Source organism: Mustela putorius, unplaced genomic scaffold, assembly GCF_011764305.1.
Source record: "Mustela putorius furo isolate JIRA1106 unplaced genomic scaffold, ASM1176430v1.1 tig00003871_pilon_pilon_pilon, whole genome shotgun sequence".
In the NCBI taxonomy this organism is placed as follows: domain Eukaryota; kingdom Metazoa; phylum Chordata; class Mammalia; order Carnivora; family Mustelidae; genus Mustela; species Mustela putorius.
Genome location: NW_025422023.1, coordinates 10,555,287 through 10,576,366, shown reverse-complemented (window position 1 = coordinate 10,576,366; position 21,080 = coordinate 10,555,287). Strand labels below are relative to the sequence as shown.

At 34.5% G+C, this 21,080-nt stretch overlaps 1 protein-coding gene across 5 annotated transcripts in view; it reads left to right on the top strand.

Moving 5' to 3' along the window:
• Positions 1-21,080, top strand: part of CENPE (centromere protein E) — a 76,939-nt gene that overhangs the window by 6,985 nt on the left and 48,874 nt on the right. For 4 of the 5 annotated variants that reach the window (XM_045067073.1, XM_045067072.1, XM_013054031.2 and 1 more), the window contains exons 9-21: positions 2,824-2,875; positions 4,884-4,971; positions 5,306-5,435; positions 6,500-6,619; positions 7,648-7,806; positions 10,913-11,057; positions 11,692-11,780; positions 12,451-12,618; positions 16,607-16,681; positions 17,125-17,244; positions 19,375-19,497; positions 19,581-19,746; positions 20,121-20,275. In XM_045067073.1, coding sequence (XP_044923008.1) covers positions 2,824-2,875; positions 4,884-4,971; positions 5,306-5,435; positions 6,500-6,619; positions 7,648-7,806; positions 10,913-11,057; positions 11,692-11,780; positions 12,451-12,618; positions 16,607-16,681; positions 17,125-17,244; positions 19,375-19,497; positions 19,581-19,746; positions 20,121-20,275 — 1,590 coding nt within the window. The remainder of the gene's footprint in view (positions 1-2,823; positions 2,876-4,883; positions 4,972-5,305; positions 5,436-6,499; positions 6,620-7,647; positions 7,807-10,912; positions 11,058-11,691; positions 11,781-12,450; positions 12,619-16,606; positions 16,682-17,124; positions 17,245-19,374; positions 19,498-19,580; positions 19,747-20,120; positions 20,276-21,080) is intronic. The other variant, XM_013054032.2, reaches the window with a different exon arrangement.

The following is a 21,080-nucleotide window of genomic DNA, read 5'->3' as shown; positions in this document are numbered from 1 at the left end:
TTATTCTATACTATTTGAAAATTTCAGGAAAAAAAAATCTATAATATGTTTTTTCATTTTCAGATTTGAAAAATCAGTCTTGATTAAATATCTAATTCTAGTTCACCTCAGTTATTTACTTTACAGCATAAAATTTTAGTTAATGGCCTTGCTTTGATTTAGCAACAATAACACAAAACCTAACTTCTGTTTTGTCTTCTAAACCTAATCTGTGATACTTCACTACAATTTTAACATTTCTCTTAATAAATGTTTTTAATACTCTTGACATACTCTTGACATTTGGTAACTTTTTCCATATTCTTTGATGCTATATCAAATGGTACTATAGATACCTTCTGGTCCAACGCTTCACCTTCTCACTTACTCTAAGCATCTTCAGAAGAAATCTTCCCCAAAAAAGTCATTTTCAGGCTCTTTGGAGGTGGCATGCGTGCATTTATTTACTTACTTACTTACTTATTTATTTTAGTGTCTTTTGCTCTTTCGGTTCTTAATACCCAGCTTCTTTCAGCTCCATTCCTTCTTTACTCCCTTTGTGGTTTCTTTTTCCTACCCTCCTATCAAAAGCATAGGAGTATTGTGCTGTGGCCTTCTTACTTCTGTTTGCTCTCAGACATCATTGCTATGTCAATGATAGTCAAATATTTATTTTATCTAGAGTTTCTGAGTTCTAATTCATGACTGTAAAGATGATTATAATTGTGTGTCCCACTGTTATTTCAAACTTCAATGTGTCTAAAACAAAATTAATTTCTTCCTATACTAATGAGTATTCCTGTTTTCTAGTAGTACCAGTGTTACCCTGGTCACCTAGGTCAGACCCAAGTCAATTCTGACTCATCTTTTTCTGCCTTCCCCTTTTGTCCAGGTATTGACGTTTCTTATTCATTATTCCAATGGGTGTCACACTCATTTAGGCTCTCATCCCTTGAATTACTATATCATTCTCCTAGACCTGGCCTCAAGACTCTAGTTTTCCTTTTTGCAATCTGTTTGCAGATTTTTAATTTTTCTAATATTACTATGTACTGCCCATGTTGTTTTGCCACTCTTAACTAACATACTTTCACTTCCTTCTACTCCTTGTGAGCTCCTCTCTTATGGACACATTGGGCCTCCTGGTGTCTTTGAACAGTGATACTGGTTCCCATCTTTATTCCTTAATTTATGCTGCCTTTCTCACCATTTTGCCCCTTTATTATGGTTCTAGGTCTTCTGTAATATAGATACTATACAAGAAAGATTACACTTTGAGCATTTTGGAGAAAGTGGTGTCTAGATATGACATAATTAAAGCAGGAGTACATAATTACTGTCCATCCCTGAAAGTGTCCACAGAGAGAGAGAATTTAAATCTCTGACCTTGTTTTAATGCATTAAGAATATTTGCCGAAACTTCATCATGTTCTGTACATAGTACAGCTCCAAGATTCAAAGAATAAAGAAGATATCCCTCCACCACTTATGTCTCCATGACTACCTCCTTAGCCCAGGCCTCTCACTGAGATTCCTGCAGGACCCTCCTCCTTGGACTCCCTCCTTCCACTCTTGCCCCTCTCCAGTCCTCCACCCAGGGACAACAGGCAATCCTTCAGAAAGTTAAATGAGGAGATGTCTGTCACTCTCGTACTAAAGCCTTTCCTGTCATATTTAGAAAATCCAGAGTTCATACTCTTCCTTACACTACCCTCCACAGTCTGACCCCTACCTATTTCTCTTACCTTATATTGTCCTATCTCTCCTTCACCATGCTGCTCTTGTATTTTTTGAATACACCCAGCTCATTACTGCTTTATGACTGAGTGTACTAGCTATTCATTCTATATAGAGTATGATTCCCTTGGTCTTTGCTTGGCTGGCCCTCTCTTCTCTGTCATTCCAGATCCTAGCTTAATGCAAGGCCTTCCCTAACGCCTGGTCCCAAAAACTTGCTCTGTACTTTCCTCTTCCCTCTTCCAGCACTCTTTTTAAATTATCTCTATTACATTTACCATGATGTGTTTATCTGTCTTTTTCTCATTTCTCATGAACGTCCTCCTCTCCCCATCCTGCCTCATGTGGAATAAAAGTTCTGTGAGAACAGAGAACTTATTTGTCTGGTTCATTACCATATCCCTTGCACCTAACACATGACAAGCAGTCACTTTTTTGTCAATAATATTTGTGAAATGAAGAAGAGACCCATGCTTTTAAAGATGCTGCAGTGTAGTCATAGACATAAATGACTAGCTCGGCACAGGAAGTACTAAGGATTAAGCATATCTTTAAAGACCACTGGGTACGCTGTTGAAAGAACAGCTCATTCAAGGTGTGAGAAAGGAAGGATAAAGGTGGCAAAGTTTTACTAAGGAGGTAAAAATCAACTTTGGTCCTGAATAAAGAGTAGGGACAGAATAGAACATTAGAACTGAATAAACAAGGGAATGGTGAAAGGTAGCTCTTGGAAGTATAGAAATACATGAGGCATTTAAGGCATAGCGAGTAGGTCAGCTAGAATTCTGACTAATGGGTAGATTTAAGGCTGGAGCAACACAAGTCCCAATTGTGAAGAATCATATTCACTGGTAAGGTTTTGAAATTTGTGTGTGAAATGGAGAACCTATTCTGAGAGCATTATGGGGGATATATCATAAAGAAGGAACAAGGTATACAGATGAATTTGACTCAGAAAGGGGAAAGCCTAATTAGCGCAATGAAAGACAAGCATCTAGATGGGGTATGCAAATAAGCTGTGTATTAAAATTTGTTCTTTCAGTACTTGGGTTTTTTTAGTTCAAGTTAGACTTAGTTCAAATTATCTACCTTTCATCTATCTTACAGAATTTGGTTGACCTTGCAGGCAGTGAAAGAGCTGCTCAAACAGGCGCTGAAGGTAATGGAAACTTATAAACGTGTTGTTCTCAATGTCATCTTGTTCTTTTACAGAATTAAAAAAAAATGCTACTTACACTCTAGAAACTAATAAATCTAGTAATTTTGTGATGAAAGTCTTTAATATAAAAAGCAGCTTCTGGGGGCGCCTATGTGGCCCAATCAGTTGGGTGTCCAGCTTCAGATTTCAGTTTAGGTCATGATCTAATGGTTGTGACATCAAGCACTGTATTAGGCTCCCACTGGGCATGGAACCTGCTTGAGATTTTCTCTCTCCCTCCCCTTACCCCTCTCATGTTCTCTCTCTTTCTCAAAAATTTCAAAAAAAAAAATTTTTTTTTTAAGTCCATTTAAAAGCAGCTTCTATATCTGGCAAATTATCTATTTTGGGCTTCTATAGCATCAATTAAAAAACTAAAACCATGCAGTTGATAGGATTGCATAGCTGCAAAGCTTGTGAGAGTGCCATGAAAACCATCTAGATTTTCATAATTAGTAAGGAAATTCAGAAGGGTGGTGGAGTACAAAGTTAATATACAGACATTAATAACTCATAATACAAACAACAAGTTGGAACATTTAGTGTACAAAAAGACTCCATCCATTTACAGTCTTAATAATGACTTAAGAGATCTAATACCTAAGTAGAAACTCAACAAAAATTACCCAAGACCAAAATAAAGAACACTTTAAAACAGACCTAAAGGACATAATCTAATACTTAAACAAATGGAAAAGCATACTTAGATGGGAAGTTTCATAATCATGAAGATGTCAAACCTTTCTATGTCAATTTCCTATAGCCTGACACAGAGACTGCTCATCTGAGCATGGCCTACATCCACCAAACCAGTGGATCCTGCAACTAATTGGCCGAACTAATCTAATGGCCCTCTGTGAACAAGAAATACATGCTCGTGTTTTAAGCTGGCATGTTACAGCAGTGTAATAGCAGTAGCTGAATCATGCTCCGGTGAAATAGCAGGTGTCCAAAATATTTGTTGTAATACTTTCTGCATATGTGGTAGATTGAAATCTTGCATGTCCCCCAATAGGGTGCTGAGCGAATAAATTCTGATACATCCATTCAGTGGAATTTTATGCTATAAAAAAGAATGAAAAACACCAATGTTTACTGATAGGCTATATTGCCAAGCTTAAAAAAAAAAATACAAATTAGCCTATATAATGTGCTACTATTAGTATAAAAAGGAAAAGGAAGAAATAAATGTATGTGAACTTGTATTTGTAAAAATCTCTACAAGAGTAGACTAATAAAAGTGGTTTCCTGGTAGGAGGATAGATCTGTTTGGATGGAGCACAGGAGTAGGAGAGAGCTTTTTCAGTGTTCTTTTGGATTTTTTGGACATATGAGCCATGTGAGCATTAATTTAAAAATTGGAATATTGTTGGTGGTGAGCTGATAGGAATTAATTTGATTAGTCTATAGTTGCCTATATTTGGAGGTTTGGAAAAAAAAACAGATTTGAACTGAGGAGTTAGACAGGCTCTCTTAGGAAATGAACTTTTCTTCCCTCTAATTCTTTTTTTTCTTAGCCATCTGTTTCTTTTTGCTCTTTCTCTCAGGTGATAACATTTCTAGTTTACTTAATAGGCTGGAGGAATAGGGAGAGAGCTCCTTTTACTAGAGGTATTAAAAGTGGGCTCAGGGCGCCTGGGTGGCTTAGTGGGTTAAGCCTCTGCCTTCAGCTCAGATCATGATCTCAGGGTCCTGGGATCGAGTCCTGCATCAGGCTCTCTGCTTGGCGGGGAGCCTGCTTTCTCCCCTCTCTCTCTCTGCCTGCCTCTCTGCCTACTTGTGATCTCTCTCTGTCAAATAAGTAAGTAAAATCTTTAAAAGAAAAGAAAAGTGGGCTCAGATCTAATCCAAAGCAGAGACTACAATCTGACCCTTTAATTTCTAATTTCTTTTATGACTTAGTGATAAATAAGTTCATCATCTAATACAGAGGTTAACTTTAGATTTCATATTTGCCTAATAAATGCAGGTGTGCGACTCAAGGAAGGCTGTAATATAAATAGAAGTTTATTTATTTTGGGACAAGTGATCAAGAAACTTAGTGATGGACAAGTTGGGTAAGTTTATTCCATTGTACATTTACCTATTGTACTTAAGGTTGAAAATTATAGTACTTTAGTAACACTCAAATAATGTACTGATATCTTCCCTGTATTAAAAACCTTTTGTGATTCTGTGAGCATGGCTAGCTTCTTAGACATATGACTGTAACCTACTATATTTACTTTTTTATCTTAAATATAATTTAGTTAGTAGTTTTGATATGCCTCGTGTAACCTATAAAGAATTAATTTTTAAACTATACCTAATTTAAGGTTCTGCATTAAAACCAATCACATTTGTTGTATAAAAATTCTACTATTTTTTTTCCCAAACCCCTTTCTCACTAAGCGGTTTCATAAATTATCGAGATAGTAAATTAACACGAATTCTCCAGAATTCCTTGGGAGGAAATGCAAAGACACGTATTATCTGCACAATTACTCCAGTGTCTTTTGATGAAACCCTTTCTACTCTACAGGTGAGTTTGATTTTTATTTCAATATGGGGGAAAATCATGTTTAAGCAGAAAAATTACACACTGAAATTAGACATTTTTTTTAATTACATAACATACCTTTTGCAATAAAACTGACATATTGCCTACTAAATACTATTCCTTTATTTTCCCAAATTTCAATCATTCATATCCCAGCTCCATAATTTTTGCCACATCCAACACTTCTTTATAAAAAAAAACTCACTTTTTCTATTTATTACAGAAGGAAACTGTGTCAGTCCAATGAATGAAAAAGTAGTATCACTTTCAACAAATAGGTGAACCAAAAAACACGTGTGTGTGTGTGTGTGTGTGTGTCTGTGTGTATTTATAACAAAGTAATTCTTGAACTGCTAGCTGGTTGTTGCTTATCTTTGCTCTGAGCCTATGGCTTACATTTTCTGTTAAAAAAAAGTGGGGGGGATGAGAAGTGTCAGTGAACAGCTGTCTCAATCAAGGATTTAGTGTTATTTAGTGGTCACCTTCATGGACCCACTTACAGTTACTTCTGCTGTTCACACGCTAAGAAATATTATTCTAAATAGTTATCGAGCACTGCGTCGAGGTAGTGTCAGAGAAACAAAGAAAGTATAGTCCCTGACTTCACAATTTATAGCATCAAAATTTAGAGCCTTAGAGGAAGATGAGACTTGTCTTCCAATGTGATTGCCTTGGATTAATTAACTATTAATAAGTAGACTAGAGTTCAGAGGAAGGAGAGATAAGTAAGTTCAAGTGGAAGCAAAGCTTCAGGATAGAGGGGGAAGTTGTGCTGGACTTGAGGGGTGGCTGGGATTCCAGTAAGCCAGTGTTTGTAGGCTCTCTGTTGGCATCCATCCATCTTCAAGATATTTCCTTCACTCTTCTGAGGACTAGCAGCCAAGGTAAGCTACAAGAACATGGACTAATCTACCATGTTCAAAAGTATTAAGCCACCAAGGAAGAGTATTGATCTTTCTTTATAAAACTTAATTATAAAAAACCTAAATATTATTAATTATGTTAATTTTTTATATTGAACACTTAGCACTCATATCTTTCCCCAGTTTGCCAGCACTGCCAAATATATGAAGAATACTCCTTATGTTAATGAGGTATCAAGTGATGAAGCTCTCCTGAAAAGATATAGAAAAGAAATAATGGATCTTAAGAAACAGTTAGAGGAGGTATGTATGAACCATGTATTTCAGTAAAGATCAGGGACAGATTGAGAACTAAGATCTGCCCACATGCTCAGAGATTCTTAATTCATCAGTATCCAAGGTCTGTAACCTAATTTAAAACATCCTTCAAGGACAGAGAAATCAACTCATAAAAATTTTGGTTTAATTTACTATAAACTAAAAACTTAGGTTTCTTGAAATTATTTTAGATTTTGTTTTTCATTTCCAAAGGGCAAAATTTGAGATTTTCAAATGAGCCAAGTAGAAACATTCTTTCTAAAATGTCACAAATACATAGGGAATTAGGTTAAAAAGAAAGACCATGTATAGTTACTTAAAACCTTATTTTTTGTATTTTCACAGTATCTTGAATTCTTACCTGAAGGTAAAGTCTAATAAAGTAGCATAATCAGTTGTCATTGTAATTTGTTTGTGTTAACCATTGTAGTTTTATATTTTGTAAAAACCTTGTATTTTAGTTATCTTTTTTAAAATAAGTTAAAATTTTAAAAAAGTAAAATAGAATGAGCTAAAATATCCAATGGAAGTCTTATGAAAACATCTGTTCTTTTACCATAGGTATTTAAGTCTCTGCTTTTATGACTTTTCTGCCTATTATTTATATATTTATAGGCAGTTAATAGAATGGCTTTAACAGCCTTGCTATAATCTTATATATAGTATCTAGAATACACAGGAAGAAATGTGTATTTTACTTTATTTTAGGTTTGAGAAATTACTGATTATAGTAACTGCCATAGTAGTAGTATTTTGTAGGTAGGGTCTATTTCATTTCAATAAAGTCCAATGCAGGGCTCGATCTTACAACACTGAGATCATGACATTAACTCAAATTAAGAGTCAGACACTTAAAAAAAAAAAAAAAAAAAAAAAAAAGTCAGACACTTAACTGACTAAGCAACCCAAGAGCTCCCACATACAAATTTAATATTCTATTCTTTTAAGTTACTTTCAAGATTTTAAAATCTACTACATTTATTATTAACATAACTTAATATTACATTCTATAGGTTTCTTTAGAGACTCGGGCCCAGGCCATGGAAAAAGACCAGTTGGCCCAACTTCTAGAAGAAAAAGATTTGCTTCAAAAAGTACAGATTGAGAAAATTCAGAACTTAACACGGATGCTGGTAACCTCTTCTTCCCTCACATCACAACAGGAGTTAAAGGTAAAACTTAAAACATGACAGCTCAAACTTGTTATACAAAGACTAGGATTGGTATTCCTGTATGTTTATTACATAGTTACACATTTCTTATCCTTTAATATAGTATATTCAGAAAACCCAGAACATTTTGTGTGTTAGTCTATTCATCAGCAAAACCTAAGAGTTCATTAAATATACTGATCTTTAATCCCTTAGGATCTAGAGATCCTAATTCAAGAAGTCTGAAATACAAGGAATTTATATAAATATGCTTCTTAAGAAATTCTAATGAAGTTGATCAGGTGATTAAGAACCATCCCTATCTAGGTTGAATGATAATATTTTCTATTTAAAGATACAGAAATATTAATCTCAAGAAAATTGATCTAGAATATAGATCAACATAGTGATCACAGTTCTGACTTCTAGTATATGTAGTTTTTGTTTTTACTAGAGCTGGGGGTATTTTCAGTCCAGTAGGCACTTTTTGACTGATGGTATCATGATTAAAAGGATGGCCTCTGGGGGCACCTGGGTGGCTCAGTGGGTTAAAGCCTCTGCCTTCGGCTCAGGTTATGGTCCCAGGTTCCTGGGATCGAGTCCCACATCGGGCTCTCTGCTCGGCAGGGAGCCTGCTTTCTCCCCTCTCTCTCTCTGCCTGCCTCTCCACCTACTTGTGATCTCTGTCAAATAAATAAATAAAATCTTTTAAAAAAAAAAAAAAGGATGGCCTCTGGAGCTTGTCTGCCTGGATTTGAATCCTGGTGCTGTCAATTCCTAATTCTTTACCTTAGGCAATTTCTTAAATCCACTTTGCAACAGTTTCTTTATCTATGAAATAGCTTGATTCCCAACTCCTAGGATTGTTACGATAATTAGGTGAAATAATACATAGAATGTGCTCAACACTACATTTTCCAAATCCATAAATGAATGGTCTAAAGATAATTATTAATAGTATAAATAAACATTATATTCAAGTCACCATACTAGGTATATAAAAGACATTCCAAGAGCTATTTGTTGACTGAGTGTTGAATAAGAAGCAGCCCAGTGGAACTTTCAGGGAAGAATATTTCAGGAAGAGTCCACATGTAAAAAAGCTTGGAGTCATAAAAACAACATAATGTATCCCTTAGACTTAAAATGTTTTGGTGGCAGGAGCATTTTAAATCCTAGAATTTGAGGATTTGAACATTGCATTATGCTAAGGGCAAGGAAACGTCTGGTAGGTAACAGGATAACAGTTGTATTTCAGAAAGGTATGGCAGCTTATGTGCATCAGATGGTTGGGGCTCTACAAGGACTGTAACTCTGGAGATGGAAAAAAATGGGTAAATTGGAGACCTATGTGGGAGATAGACTCAACAGGACTTCGTGATTATTTACATGTACGGGGCAGAGAGAGAGAGAACGGTATCCAGAATGATTTGCAAACATTGCTGGGTAGCTGGTAGCAGTAGTCATTGTTAAGGAACACCGAATAAAGAGCAGTGCATCTCTCGGGGTTTTATTTGGGACATCTCCAGTTTAAGGTTTCAGACAATGAAAGATGTGAGGTAGAGTTATCAATTTGGACATTAGCTACTGCAGATCTAAGTCAAGTCATGGGAATGAATGGGCTTGTTCTGAGAGCATGTTAGGAATGAAAAGAAAACCATACCCCAGAACAACTTTTAGATAAAGGTAGAAGAATCCCAAAGGGAGCCAGGATTCGCTCTAGAGTTAAGAAGGAAGCCGGGTGAATTGTGGTCACTTAGGGAAGAGAATATTTCAGAGAGGTAGTGGTCAGCGGTGTCCCAGTTTGCTAAGAAGTTAATTAAGATAAATATAGACAAAAACTTTTGGGATTTGGAAACAAAAACTCATTTACAAAGCAATTTGAGTTACGAACTAGGAGGGAAACCCACCTTACAGAGGGTTGAGATGACCCCAAGGGATGAGATCATGAACATAGTAGAGGGGATTGATCTCAGAAAAAAAGAATCATTTATAGATCAGCTCACCTATAAAAAAGATGTAGTAATAGGATAGTTAGAAGGATCAAGTAAGAGGAGATAGTACTTATATCTCACAGAGGCTCAGGAGAAGAATGGTAGCTGTGCAATATGGAAAAACACAAGCAGAGGAGGAGAAACCAGCAAAGCCAAATGAGTGGTGAGGACAGCTAGCTGGGTGGGATTAGCAACAGGAGACAGGTGTTCCTGAAAGGATGCGGAAGGAGTAGACAAATGATGAAGAAAGAGCACAAAAGAGAATCAAAAAGAAACTTGTAGCCAGAGAGAAGTAAGGAGTGAAGGGTTTGTTTTTTAAAAACCAAAAGCAAGGGCACTTGGGTGGCTTAGTGGATTAAGTCTCTACCTTCGGCTCGGGTCATGATCTCAGGGTCCTGGGATGGATTATCAGGCTCTCTGCTCAGCAGGGAGTCTGCTTCCCCCCTCTTTCTCTGCCTGCTTCTCTGCCTACTTGTGATCTCTCTCTCTCTATCAAATAAATAAAATCTTTAAAAAACAACAACGACCACAAAAGCAAACCAACTAGAGCATTCATTCATCAGGCTGTTATGAGGGAGTTGGCGAAGATAACAGACGAATAGATAACCCAGGGAGCAAGGTCCCCAGGGAGAAAGCAACAATGAGGTTAGGAGCACTGAAGGAGGTATTAGTTTTACTTAATTGGAAGAGAACTGGCATTGTGAAGGCTGTGTGGAGATTGACTCACTGAAGGAAGTTCCAGTAGACCGTCTCTCCCTTTCCAGTTAGAGCTGGTCACCCCAAAGTGCTTTTGGTAGCTGTGGTATGGTGGCAGCAGCTTCCCTACTAGAGAACACTGGATTATTTGGAAAGTTGTAAACCTGTTCCTTTCCATTAAATCCCAGAAAAGTTTGTAGGGAAACTTTCAAATAAAACATGAATTTTAAATAATAGTTTCATCAAATATTTTATGGGGTAAAAACTGATTTTAAAATGTTTTCTTAGGACATCCTTAGACTGGTATGTTATTAAAGTAGGCTTAAAAAGAATTCTACCAAGTCCATGGTTTCCAAAAAATGTAAACTAATTCCCTCATTTCATGATATTTGAGCCCAGATCTGTGTGAGGTAATTTCGATTTTTTTTCCTCTTTAGGCTAAAAGAAAACGAAGAGTCACTTGGTGCCTTGGTAAAATTAACAAAATGAAAGACTCAAATTATATAAATGAATTTAATATGTCAACAAATGTAACAAAAACACGTAAGGCGGCTGTAAACGTAGTGGGGGAAATTGATGAATGTGAGTGCTTTTTCAGCTGTTTTTAATTACAGAAGCATCCCTTTAAAGAACTACATTATTTATAACTCAGTTAATGTGATAAACACATTTAATAAATATATGCATTTTAGATGCAATTACAATGGAGATAATGATAAATAATAGTGCTTTCAAGAAAGTGAACATTCTATATTATTTTCACACTCTTAAGAATGATACAGTTTAGTTGAAACGTGAGACATTTTGTTGTTGGTTCTAATCATTATCCAATTAAATTAGTATCCATATAACATCTGTCTTAAACTTTGTTTAATCTTGAAAGAGTAGCATTACACACGTGTGTTTCATAATAATGTCTCCAACATCAGCAGTATTTTTTAAATCTATTTATAGGGATCAAATCTCAGAGTTAGTATTTGTCCCTGTTACCTATATTGTGTCAAGGATCAAATATTTTATTGCTAATTCTAACCAGGGATCTCAATTCATATAATAATATAATAATATAAATGATCATATATGTTAATATATTCTTGGCATTCATATTGTGAGCACATTAGCTAATTAGAGCTTAGTATTACCCCTGATCAGATTATTTTTTTAGTCTTTGACTTTTAAGAATCTATGGATAAATTTCTTTTTCTCCCAATTCTAGCTTTCTGCTCAGAGTCTGATATTTTCAGTAATACTTTTGATACATTAAATGAGACAGAGTGGAATCCAGCAACAAAGCTACTAAGTCAGGTATCTTAAATGTATTTTATAAAACATTATCCTCTTACTCTTTAAAATTCACTTTTTATTGATGTTTAATTGTTGTAGCACCACATTGCTAGCTCTGACTTAATTTCAGTAACAGTTTTGGTTCTAATCACTCATTACACTCCTAGTTAATAACTGGCATGTAGAAGGAAACTAAAAATTTTGTAATGCAGGTGTATGGTAATAAGTAAACCTTTGCATCTAGTTCTTTCCCAGCAGATCTTGGTATCTATGATTTTTTTTTTAGTTTCTCTTTTTCTTTAGACAATCCCCTAAGGGTTTTATAAAGTGTCAAAATTCTCAGGTATATAGTAGAATGACACAGCAGGGAGGGGGTAATATTGCTAAATTATACTGAAAAATAAAAGTAAATGTATTATATGTGGTTTCACCAAAATTTTAGGGAATACTACAGTGAATACTTTAGTAGGTATATAGAGTCCATATTGACTTTCTAGACTACTAATGTCCAAAGAAGTACAGTATAGTTTTATAAATGTCTTTGTTAAGAAAATTTCATTTTAGTTTTAGAATAAAATTGCAGTGATTCTTGGGAATTATTATTATCATTACTTAACCATTGTATTAGTTAAAATTAGGTGTTATGGTTAAAGTTAGGTGTTATAGTTAAATCTGGTTTTGGTTACAACAGGAAAACTTAGAAAGTGAGCTGAATTCACTTCGTGCCAACTATGATAATCTGGTATTGGACTATGAACAACTAAGACGAGAAAATGAAGAAATGGAATTGAAATTAAAAGAAAAGAATGATTTGGATGAATTTGAGGCCCTTGAAAGAAAAGCAGAGAAAGATCAGGAGGTAAGAGATATGGAAACATGAAACTAAAACACTTTTAAAAGAAGTATCATTCTCTTAAAGATATTTATTTCTATGCATGATGTATGGAAAATCCAACCATTTTCTATGTGTACACACAATATAGAGAATTTAAGAAGTAATTCATTTATATTATTTTTTAAATATTTAAATCATTTGTTTCACATATGAATTATTTTGCTCAAACATTAATGTGTTGAGCACACCAGAAATACTGTCTAGAATATAACCATTTCCTGCTGAGACCAATATGAATTTTACTATCTGGTTGAATGTTTTATTCATGGATACTCTGTGTTAATGGATTTCATTTTCTTTAAAAGTATATTCCCAAATATTTAGAACATTATTAGAATAGCTGGTAAAGCTGATTTTGATCATGTCTTTTTCCATAGCAGAGAGTTATGAAAATTAGTGTAACTAATACTAAATACTAGTAATGAAATTTTTAGAAATGAAACAGATCACTTAAATTTTCCAAATATATAATATTAAGTTACATGTTAAGAGAACCTAATCCAGAAACACTCAGACTTCAGACACTTAGAAATTGCCCAAGAAATTCAAGAGATTTCTTAAGAGCAGACTGTCCTTAACCTAGAGGTCACAGACATTATAAAATTACTCTGCAGAATTTTTAAATGCTTATTCATTATTCTGGAACAAAAATTTATAGCCATTATCAGATGATGAAGCAATCTTTGGCTCCCCCTACCCCTCAAAATAAGAGCCAGTGTTCTGGTGTAGTTAAAATATGAGTTAATTTGCAGCTACTTCTGAGATTTCTGTGAGGATAACCCAAAGGGCCACAATGTTTTTACCTCAGTATTGTTTCATTTCTTACCCTCTTTTTTTTTTTTTACATAAGGAAAAAAGAATTCAGTGCCAAAAGTATTATTTCCATTCTACCTACAAATTAAAGTTAATCCTGGGACGCCTGGGTGGCTCAGTTGGTTAAGCATCTGCCTTCGGCTCCGGTCATGATCCCAGAGTCCTGGGATCGAGTCCCACATCCGGCCCCTTGCTCAGCAGGGAGTCTGCTTCTCACTCTGCCTGTTCTGCCTGCAGCTCTCTGTGCTCCTGCTCTCTCTGACAAATGAATAAATAAATAATCTTTTAAAAAAATAAAATAAAGTTAATCCTGCATTTCATGAGTATGTATCCTAAGATGCAAAGTCTGTATGTTCTCCACAGAGTTTTATTTAACTTATTTTAAAATTTGCATGTTAACAAAATACAAAATGTTGTATATTGACCTGTAGACTTCAGTCAATAAAAGTGGAGTTTTTCAAGGAAGAGGGTGGTCTAGTGTCATGGCTAAGAGCATGGTCTCTGGAGCCAAATTTGCTTCTGAGTAGGATACAACGCCTTGAGCGAGTCCCAGAATCTCTTAGGATTTACTTCCTTTTTCTCTCCACCCTGGAGGTTGAACCAGGTGCTTGCCAAGGCCCTTTCTAACTCCAAATTTCATCTAATTGTATCTTACTTATTATAAATAATATGTCATAAAATTAACTTTGGGCATAAGTATAGCAATAATTTCTCTAAGTTTTTTATATCATTTATATAGTCAATTAATAATAAAAACTGAAGCTCATAGAGTATATGACTTGACTCACATCCTGATTTTTTTTTTCCTTTTATCCACAGTCAAGGGGGAAAATAATCCTATTCTTTTCATCTTCATTTGGACACAACTAAAATTCTAGGTTCTATATGGTAACCTAAAATATTAAGTAATATAAACTTACTCTTTTGAAAGGTAGCTCTATTCTATTTTAAACTAAAAATACAAGTCTGTGTATACAGTAAAATATGTTCCCAAACCTCCATTTTGGGGAAAAGCTTAGCCAAAAGAAGTAAAAAATCAAATTATGGCCTTGGGACATGTGGTAATTGCCCTGGTTTGCCCTAATGATCTTATAAATCACCAGAGCCCTATATAATTTTCAAATGGGCATATAGGAATACAGTATGCTTAAATAATAATTTTTACAAGCAGGGGTAAACAAAGTCAAGTATCATCAAGCTCAGGGAACAAAGGAAATTCCAACCATCTACCTGATTTAACTTGCTTAATTTTAGAATTTTAACAACTTGGAGGTTTTTGTCTTAAGGAATTAAATATTTTTGTTTAATCTGCTGAACATTACAGTTGAAATCTGTAATTTTTTTTTATATAGCCGCCAACTAACTTTTAATCATATCATATATTTTCTCTTTATGCTTAGCATGCTAAATAATACCTCATTCAGACGTTGTTGTGCGGGCCTTACAAAAGTTCATCTTTAGATTTAGATTAATGAGAACTAGTACTTAAAGTGCTATTTTAAATGAGAGGTGAGAGAAGTTTTCTTTCTAGATGTTTATTTTCTAAAATAAGAGTAATTTTTAGTTCTTCCTTATTGGTCAATGTGATTTTGTTACACAGAATTTAGAAACAAGAAGAAAAAGATAAAAGATGGAGTTATTTTAAATTACAGCCAACACAAATGTCTAAAATTTTGCAGAACAGTTGATAGCCACTAACCACATGTGACGATTAAGTACTTGAAGTGTGGCTGGTCTGAACTGACTTAAAAACATGAAAAAAAGAGAATGTAAACTATTTAGTTTTTTATATTGATTACATGAATAAGTGGTAATATTTTGGATATATTAGGTTCAAATATATTTTTTAAATTAGTTCTATTTTTTTAATGCAGCCAGTAGGAAATTTTCAATGACTCACATAATATTTCTAGATGATACTGACCTACAATAGGAATGTCAACACTAGTCTGAATCTAAAACTAGTTAGAACTGAATTAAGCATTCAGAAAATACTACTTTAAAAAGATGCTATTTTCATAAATCCCTTACATTCTACAAGAATTTGCCTTTACTTTTTTCTTCTTTTTTATTTATTTTTTTTTATTTTGTTTAAATTTAGTTAATTAGCAGGTAGTATATCATTAGTTTCAGAGGTAGAGTTCAGTGATTCATCAGTTGCATGTAACCCCCGGTGCTCATTACATCATGTGCCCTCCTTAATGCCCATCACTCTGTCACCCCATCCCCCCACCCACCTTGCCTTTCCTTTTTCAGGACTCATTGAATTATGAAGATTTCATAATTCTAAGAGAAAGTATGTTTATCTATGATAAGTTGTCATTTATGTGTTTTGACACAAAAATATGTAGTATTCAAATATTTAATGCTCCAGATATTTGATGGAAAGGAAACTTTAATAGAAATATATGTATCTTTAGGTATTCTTTATACTTTTAGACAGCTGAAAAATATAAAATTAATAGCATATCTTTCTAATATTTTCTGTGGAATGAACAAACAAGGTAATAATTGAAAATCTTATATATATCTCTGGCTTTAGTGAATAGTGATATTATTTTAAAAGCACCACATGAAACTACCCTAATCCAGACCTAAATTTTAAAACCTAAATCCTTAAAAAGCATGCCCGTATAAAGCTAAATGGCTAATTTGTGGGAAGAAAACAAAAAATCTTGTAGAATAAATACATTTCTGCACTTAACTTCCCCAAAACAAAAATTTATTAAGAGTTTTAAAGTTTAATTACCAGTATATCTCCTCCAAGGGATGCATACTAATTTGCTTTTGACATTTTTATAGCATTATTAACAGACAGCATAACTGTTACTTGGGTCATGCTGAGGTGTTTTTCTTGTTTGCTTGTTTTACAAGGTTTGGGGATATTTTTGTTTGACTTACTGGGTTCCTGTTTGTTTTGTCTCTTCAAATAATGAGATGCTCTGTAACAGTAGCTTGAACAATTGATCTCTCAATCCCTTCTTAACTGTTTTGGTGATTCTGAAGCAGTGAATAAATGCTATCTTTTGGGGGAGTTCCTTTTTTCTTTTTTCTTTTTTTTTTTTTTTTTTTTTTTTTTTTTTTTTTTTTGCTTTATTAACTATGGTTTGCTCTGTTGCCTATTCACATGCTCTTACAGATGCAACTAATTCATGAAATTTCCAACTTAAAGAATTTAGTTAAGCATGCAGAAGTGTATAATCAAGATCTTGAGGTGAGCATTTATGTTGGTATTTCTATTATAAAGAACTAGAACTATAAAATGTACATCATACATAATTATTTCAGAAAATAAAAGGATCATTTTGTTTTTTAAATATCAGCTTTTTAGGGGTACCTGGGTGGCTCAGTGGGTTGAAGCCTCTGCCTTCGGCTCAGGTCATGATCCTAGGGTCTTGGGATCGAGCCCCACATTGGGCTCTCTGCTCAGCAAGGAGCCTTCTTCCTCCTCTCTCTCTGCCTGCCTCTCTGCCTACTTGTGATCTCTGTCTGTCAAATAAGTAAATAAAATCTTTAAAATAAATAAATATATATATATATATCAACTTTTTAAATTTTACTAACAGTTTTAACTATTAAACATAAGTTCTTCTTACTCTCCTAAAATTTAAATCCAATAAAATATGTTTCACTTTATTTTTTTGTTTCCACTTATAGAATGAACTAAGCTCAAAAGTAGAGCTGCTTAGAGAAAAGGAAGACCAGATTAAGAAGCTACAGAAATACATAGACTCTCAGAAGTCAGAAGATATGAAAATGGACTTGTCGTACTCATCGGTAAGAATTAGGTTTATTTTGTTGTTTAATCATGTAGGCATTTATAGTACACCATCACCATTATTATAGCAAATGCTTTTATTGAACTCACCATGTGCCAGATGTTGTAATTTTTTTACATATAGTATTTTATTTAATTTGTCAATGACTCTGAAAGAGAGACTGTTAGTATCATTGCTGTTTTTGGGTAAAGAATCATTTGTACAGAGTTGAGGATATCTTTCTTTGAATATTAGTAAGTCAAGGATGAGTTTCCATTAAAAATCAGTAATTCAGGGGCACCTGGGTAGCTTGAAGCCTCTGCCTTTGGCTCAGGTCATGGTCCCAGGGTCCTGGGATCAAGCCCCACATCAGGTTCTCTGCTCAGCGGGGAGCCTGCTTCCCCCTCTCTCTCTGCCTGCCTCTCTGCCTACTTGTGATTTCTGTCTGTCAAATAAATAAACAAAATCTTTAAAAAAAAAAGGTAATTCAAAATTTTTTATTTTTTAAATTGTTTTATATAAATGCGTGCTGAAGTATGTAGTCAGTATGTTCAGGTGAACACTTGTATTGGTATTGATAATTAACTAGAACTGTACATATGGCATGTAATTGAGCATGATTTTATAAATTTTATTAATATTAATGCGTTCTTATAATTTAAATAACTATTTTAACAGTTTGGTATTTTTTGGAAACTGTAGTTCTAGATGATTTTAGTTGGTATAAGATATGTCACTGGGGCACCTGAGTGGCTCAGTTGGTTAAATGACTGCCTTCAGGCTCAGGTCATAATCCCAGGGTCCTGAAATCAAGCCCCCGCATCAGGCTCCCTGCTCAGCAGGGGTCCTTTTTCTCCCTGCCTCTGCTGCTCTCCTGCTCTCTCTCTATCAAATAGAACAAAATCTTAAAAAAAAAAAAAAAAGATATGGCATTAAGGGTCTTCTGGGTGGCTCAGCAGGTCTGCCTTCCGCTCAGGTCATGATCCCGGAGTCCCAGGATCAAGCTGCATCAGGCTCAGTGGCGTCTGCCTCTCCCTCTGCCCTTCACCCCACAGGTGTGCTCCTTCTCTCAAATAAAAAAATAAAATCTTAAAAAAATAATAATAATAATGGCATTAAATAACATTTAATCTCATGGCAAAATTGTTAATTTTTGCTACGTGCTTTCTATTCTATTTGCTTTGATATTCCTGATTACTTCAAGAAAGTATCAGTTTGATTCTAGTTTTTAACACTCTTTTTTTTTTTTTTTAAATATTTTATTTATTCATTGGACAGACAGAGATCACAAGTAGGCAGAGAAGCAGGCAGAGAGAGGAGGAAGCAGGCTCCCTGCCGAGCAGAGAGCCCAATGCGGGGCTCAATCCCAGGACCCTGAGATCATGACCTGAGCTGAAGGCAGAGGCTTAACTCACTGAGCCACCCAGGTGCCCCTTTAACACTCTTTTTAAGAAGGCAACAGTTTCTAGCTGAAATTTTGGTTTCTGTCATTCTTTGGTTTCCATTTGAGTTTTTCTGGAGTACTTTTTATTACGTTCTATTAGGACTCTTTGGTTACCTGTTATCAATGACAAATGATCCTTTGTAAAAGTAATCTTACTGTTTTAAGGCACTGGGAAGATAGGCACGTTCGTATCATCCAGGAGTGTCTGTTGATAAGAGTGGCAAGCAGAATTGCCCATTTTTTAAAAGTTGTTATTTCTTTCTCTTTATTCATCCAGTTCATTCATTCATTCATTTGTGCATTAATATGCTGCCAAGGATATATGTGGTTGAATTTATGTAAGCTAATTTTCAATTTGTGATTTCATATCCTTAATCTTAACTATGACTACTCACCTGCCATGTTTTACAATGACTTAAAACTACACAAGAAATTTTAACAAGCTGGCTGAACAACAATTGTGTTAACCTTTTTTAAACAGTAAGTTTCCTTAGTCTACATAATGCCTCTATAACTTGGGAAAGCATAATCAGAGTTTTTTAAATATTTTTATAATGGAAAATATTATTTCAGCTTTCATAAATAATGAACTTGATAATTAGCATATTTTCACCATTCTTTATTTATTCAGAATAATGTTCTCTAAAATCTTTTCCAACTCTCACTAAGTTAGATTTCACTAAATTCTTTTTGTCGTGTATATAGGAAATCACTGAAGACCTAAGACAAATGAAACAGACTTTGCTTGATGCTGAAACTGTAGCCCTTGATGCCAAGAAAGAATCAGCCTTTCTTAGAAGTGAAAATCTGGAGTTGAAAGAGAAAATGGTAATTGTTTTCTGTAATATTTATAATAAAACAGTTGTCACAACCAGTACATTTCTGTGAATTTGCAGTGTTTCTCCTAACAGAAAGAACTTACAAGTACATACAAGCAAATGGAAAATGATATTCAGTTATACCAAAGTCAACTGGAAGCAAAAAAGAAAATGCAAGTTGACCTGGAGAAAGAACTACAATCATCTTTTAATGAAATAACAAAACTCACCTCCCTTGTAGATGGCAAAGTTCCAAAAGGTATTTCATAATTTCAGACTTGATTCTTTGCAGATCTGACTTTGTCTAGAAACCTACCTGAAGGATTAGAAATTTTTTATTATCTTATCTAATTGTTTTAATAGCCTAATAATGAGTTTCAATATTATTTGAGATCAGTATTTATAACTGCTTTCCTGAAATTCTGATTCTTAAGGGTTTAGGAATTATTTTTCAAATAAATTAGACCTGATTTTCAATAAGTGGTTGAAGAACTATTAACTGTTCACCTGTTAACCAACATTGACTCTTTCTTTCATAAATTTTATACAGTCTGATTAAATAATCTAACTTTGCATGTAATTTAGATTGTCCCAATAACTGCAGGCTGTTTTAATTTACCCAAAATGTCCTAGATTTGCTCTGTAATATGGAATTGGAAAGAAAGATTACTGACCTCCAGAAAGAACTTAATAAAGAAGTTGAAGAAAATGAAGCTTTGCATAAGGAAGTTAATTTGCTCTCAGCATTGAAATCTTTACCCTCAGAAGTAGAAATGCTGAGGAAAGAGGTAAACTCATTTTTAAGCAAATAACTCTTCTTTTGAAATAAAAACCTTTGTAATAGCACTTTAAATATTTTGCTGTAGTGTATCTTAAAATAGCAGTCAAGAGACTGTAAAGATTTGACTCAACTTGTTAGGAATAGAAATGAATGTAGTTCCTCCTCTAATTTCCTTATATTATTAGAAAGCACATTTTCAAAGCCTATTTAACAGTATGCATAGTAACCTGATCAACGTAACAACCATTTCTACAGTCCTCAAATGTTTCACTTAAACAGAATTCTAGGAGGACCTGGGTGGCTCAGTTCGTTGAGCATCTGACTCTTGATTTCAGCTTGGGTTGTGATCTTGGGGTCGTGGGATCCAGCCCCACAGCAGCAGTCTGCTTATCCCTCTCCCTGTGCTCCTCCCCACTATGCTCACTCACTGTCTGAAATTAATTTTAAAAAAAAAATTTTTTAAAGCAAGGTTTTATGGGGGCATCTAGCTGCTCAGTTAGTAGAGAGTATGAACTCTTAATCTCAGGGTTGTAAGTTCAAGTCCCACATTGGGGGGAGAGATGACTTAAAAATAAAATCTTTGAACAGAGTTCTATGGTCCATACTTTTTTCATCGTTTTTTTGGTACTAATTCTGTCACTATGTTGAATAAAAAAGAGCAATGAGATATAAAGGAGGGAATTGATAAAGTTTAGGGGTAAATCTTGCAGTGTAAATCTTGCAGGCTAGTGAACAGTCCTATAAACCATCTGCCAAGCTTTCCTTTCTCTTTACCTTTCTAAAAGAAATAAAACTGACAAGTGGTTGAAGAC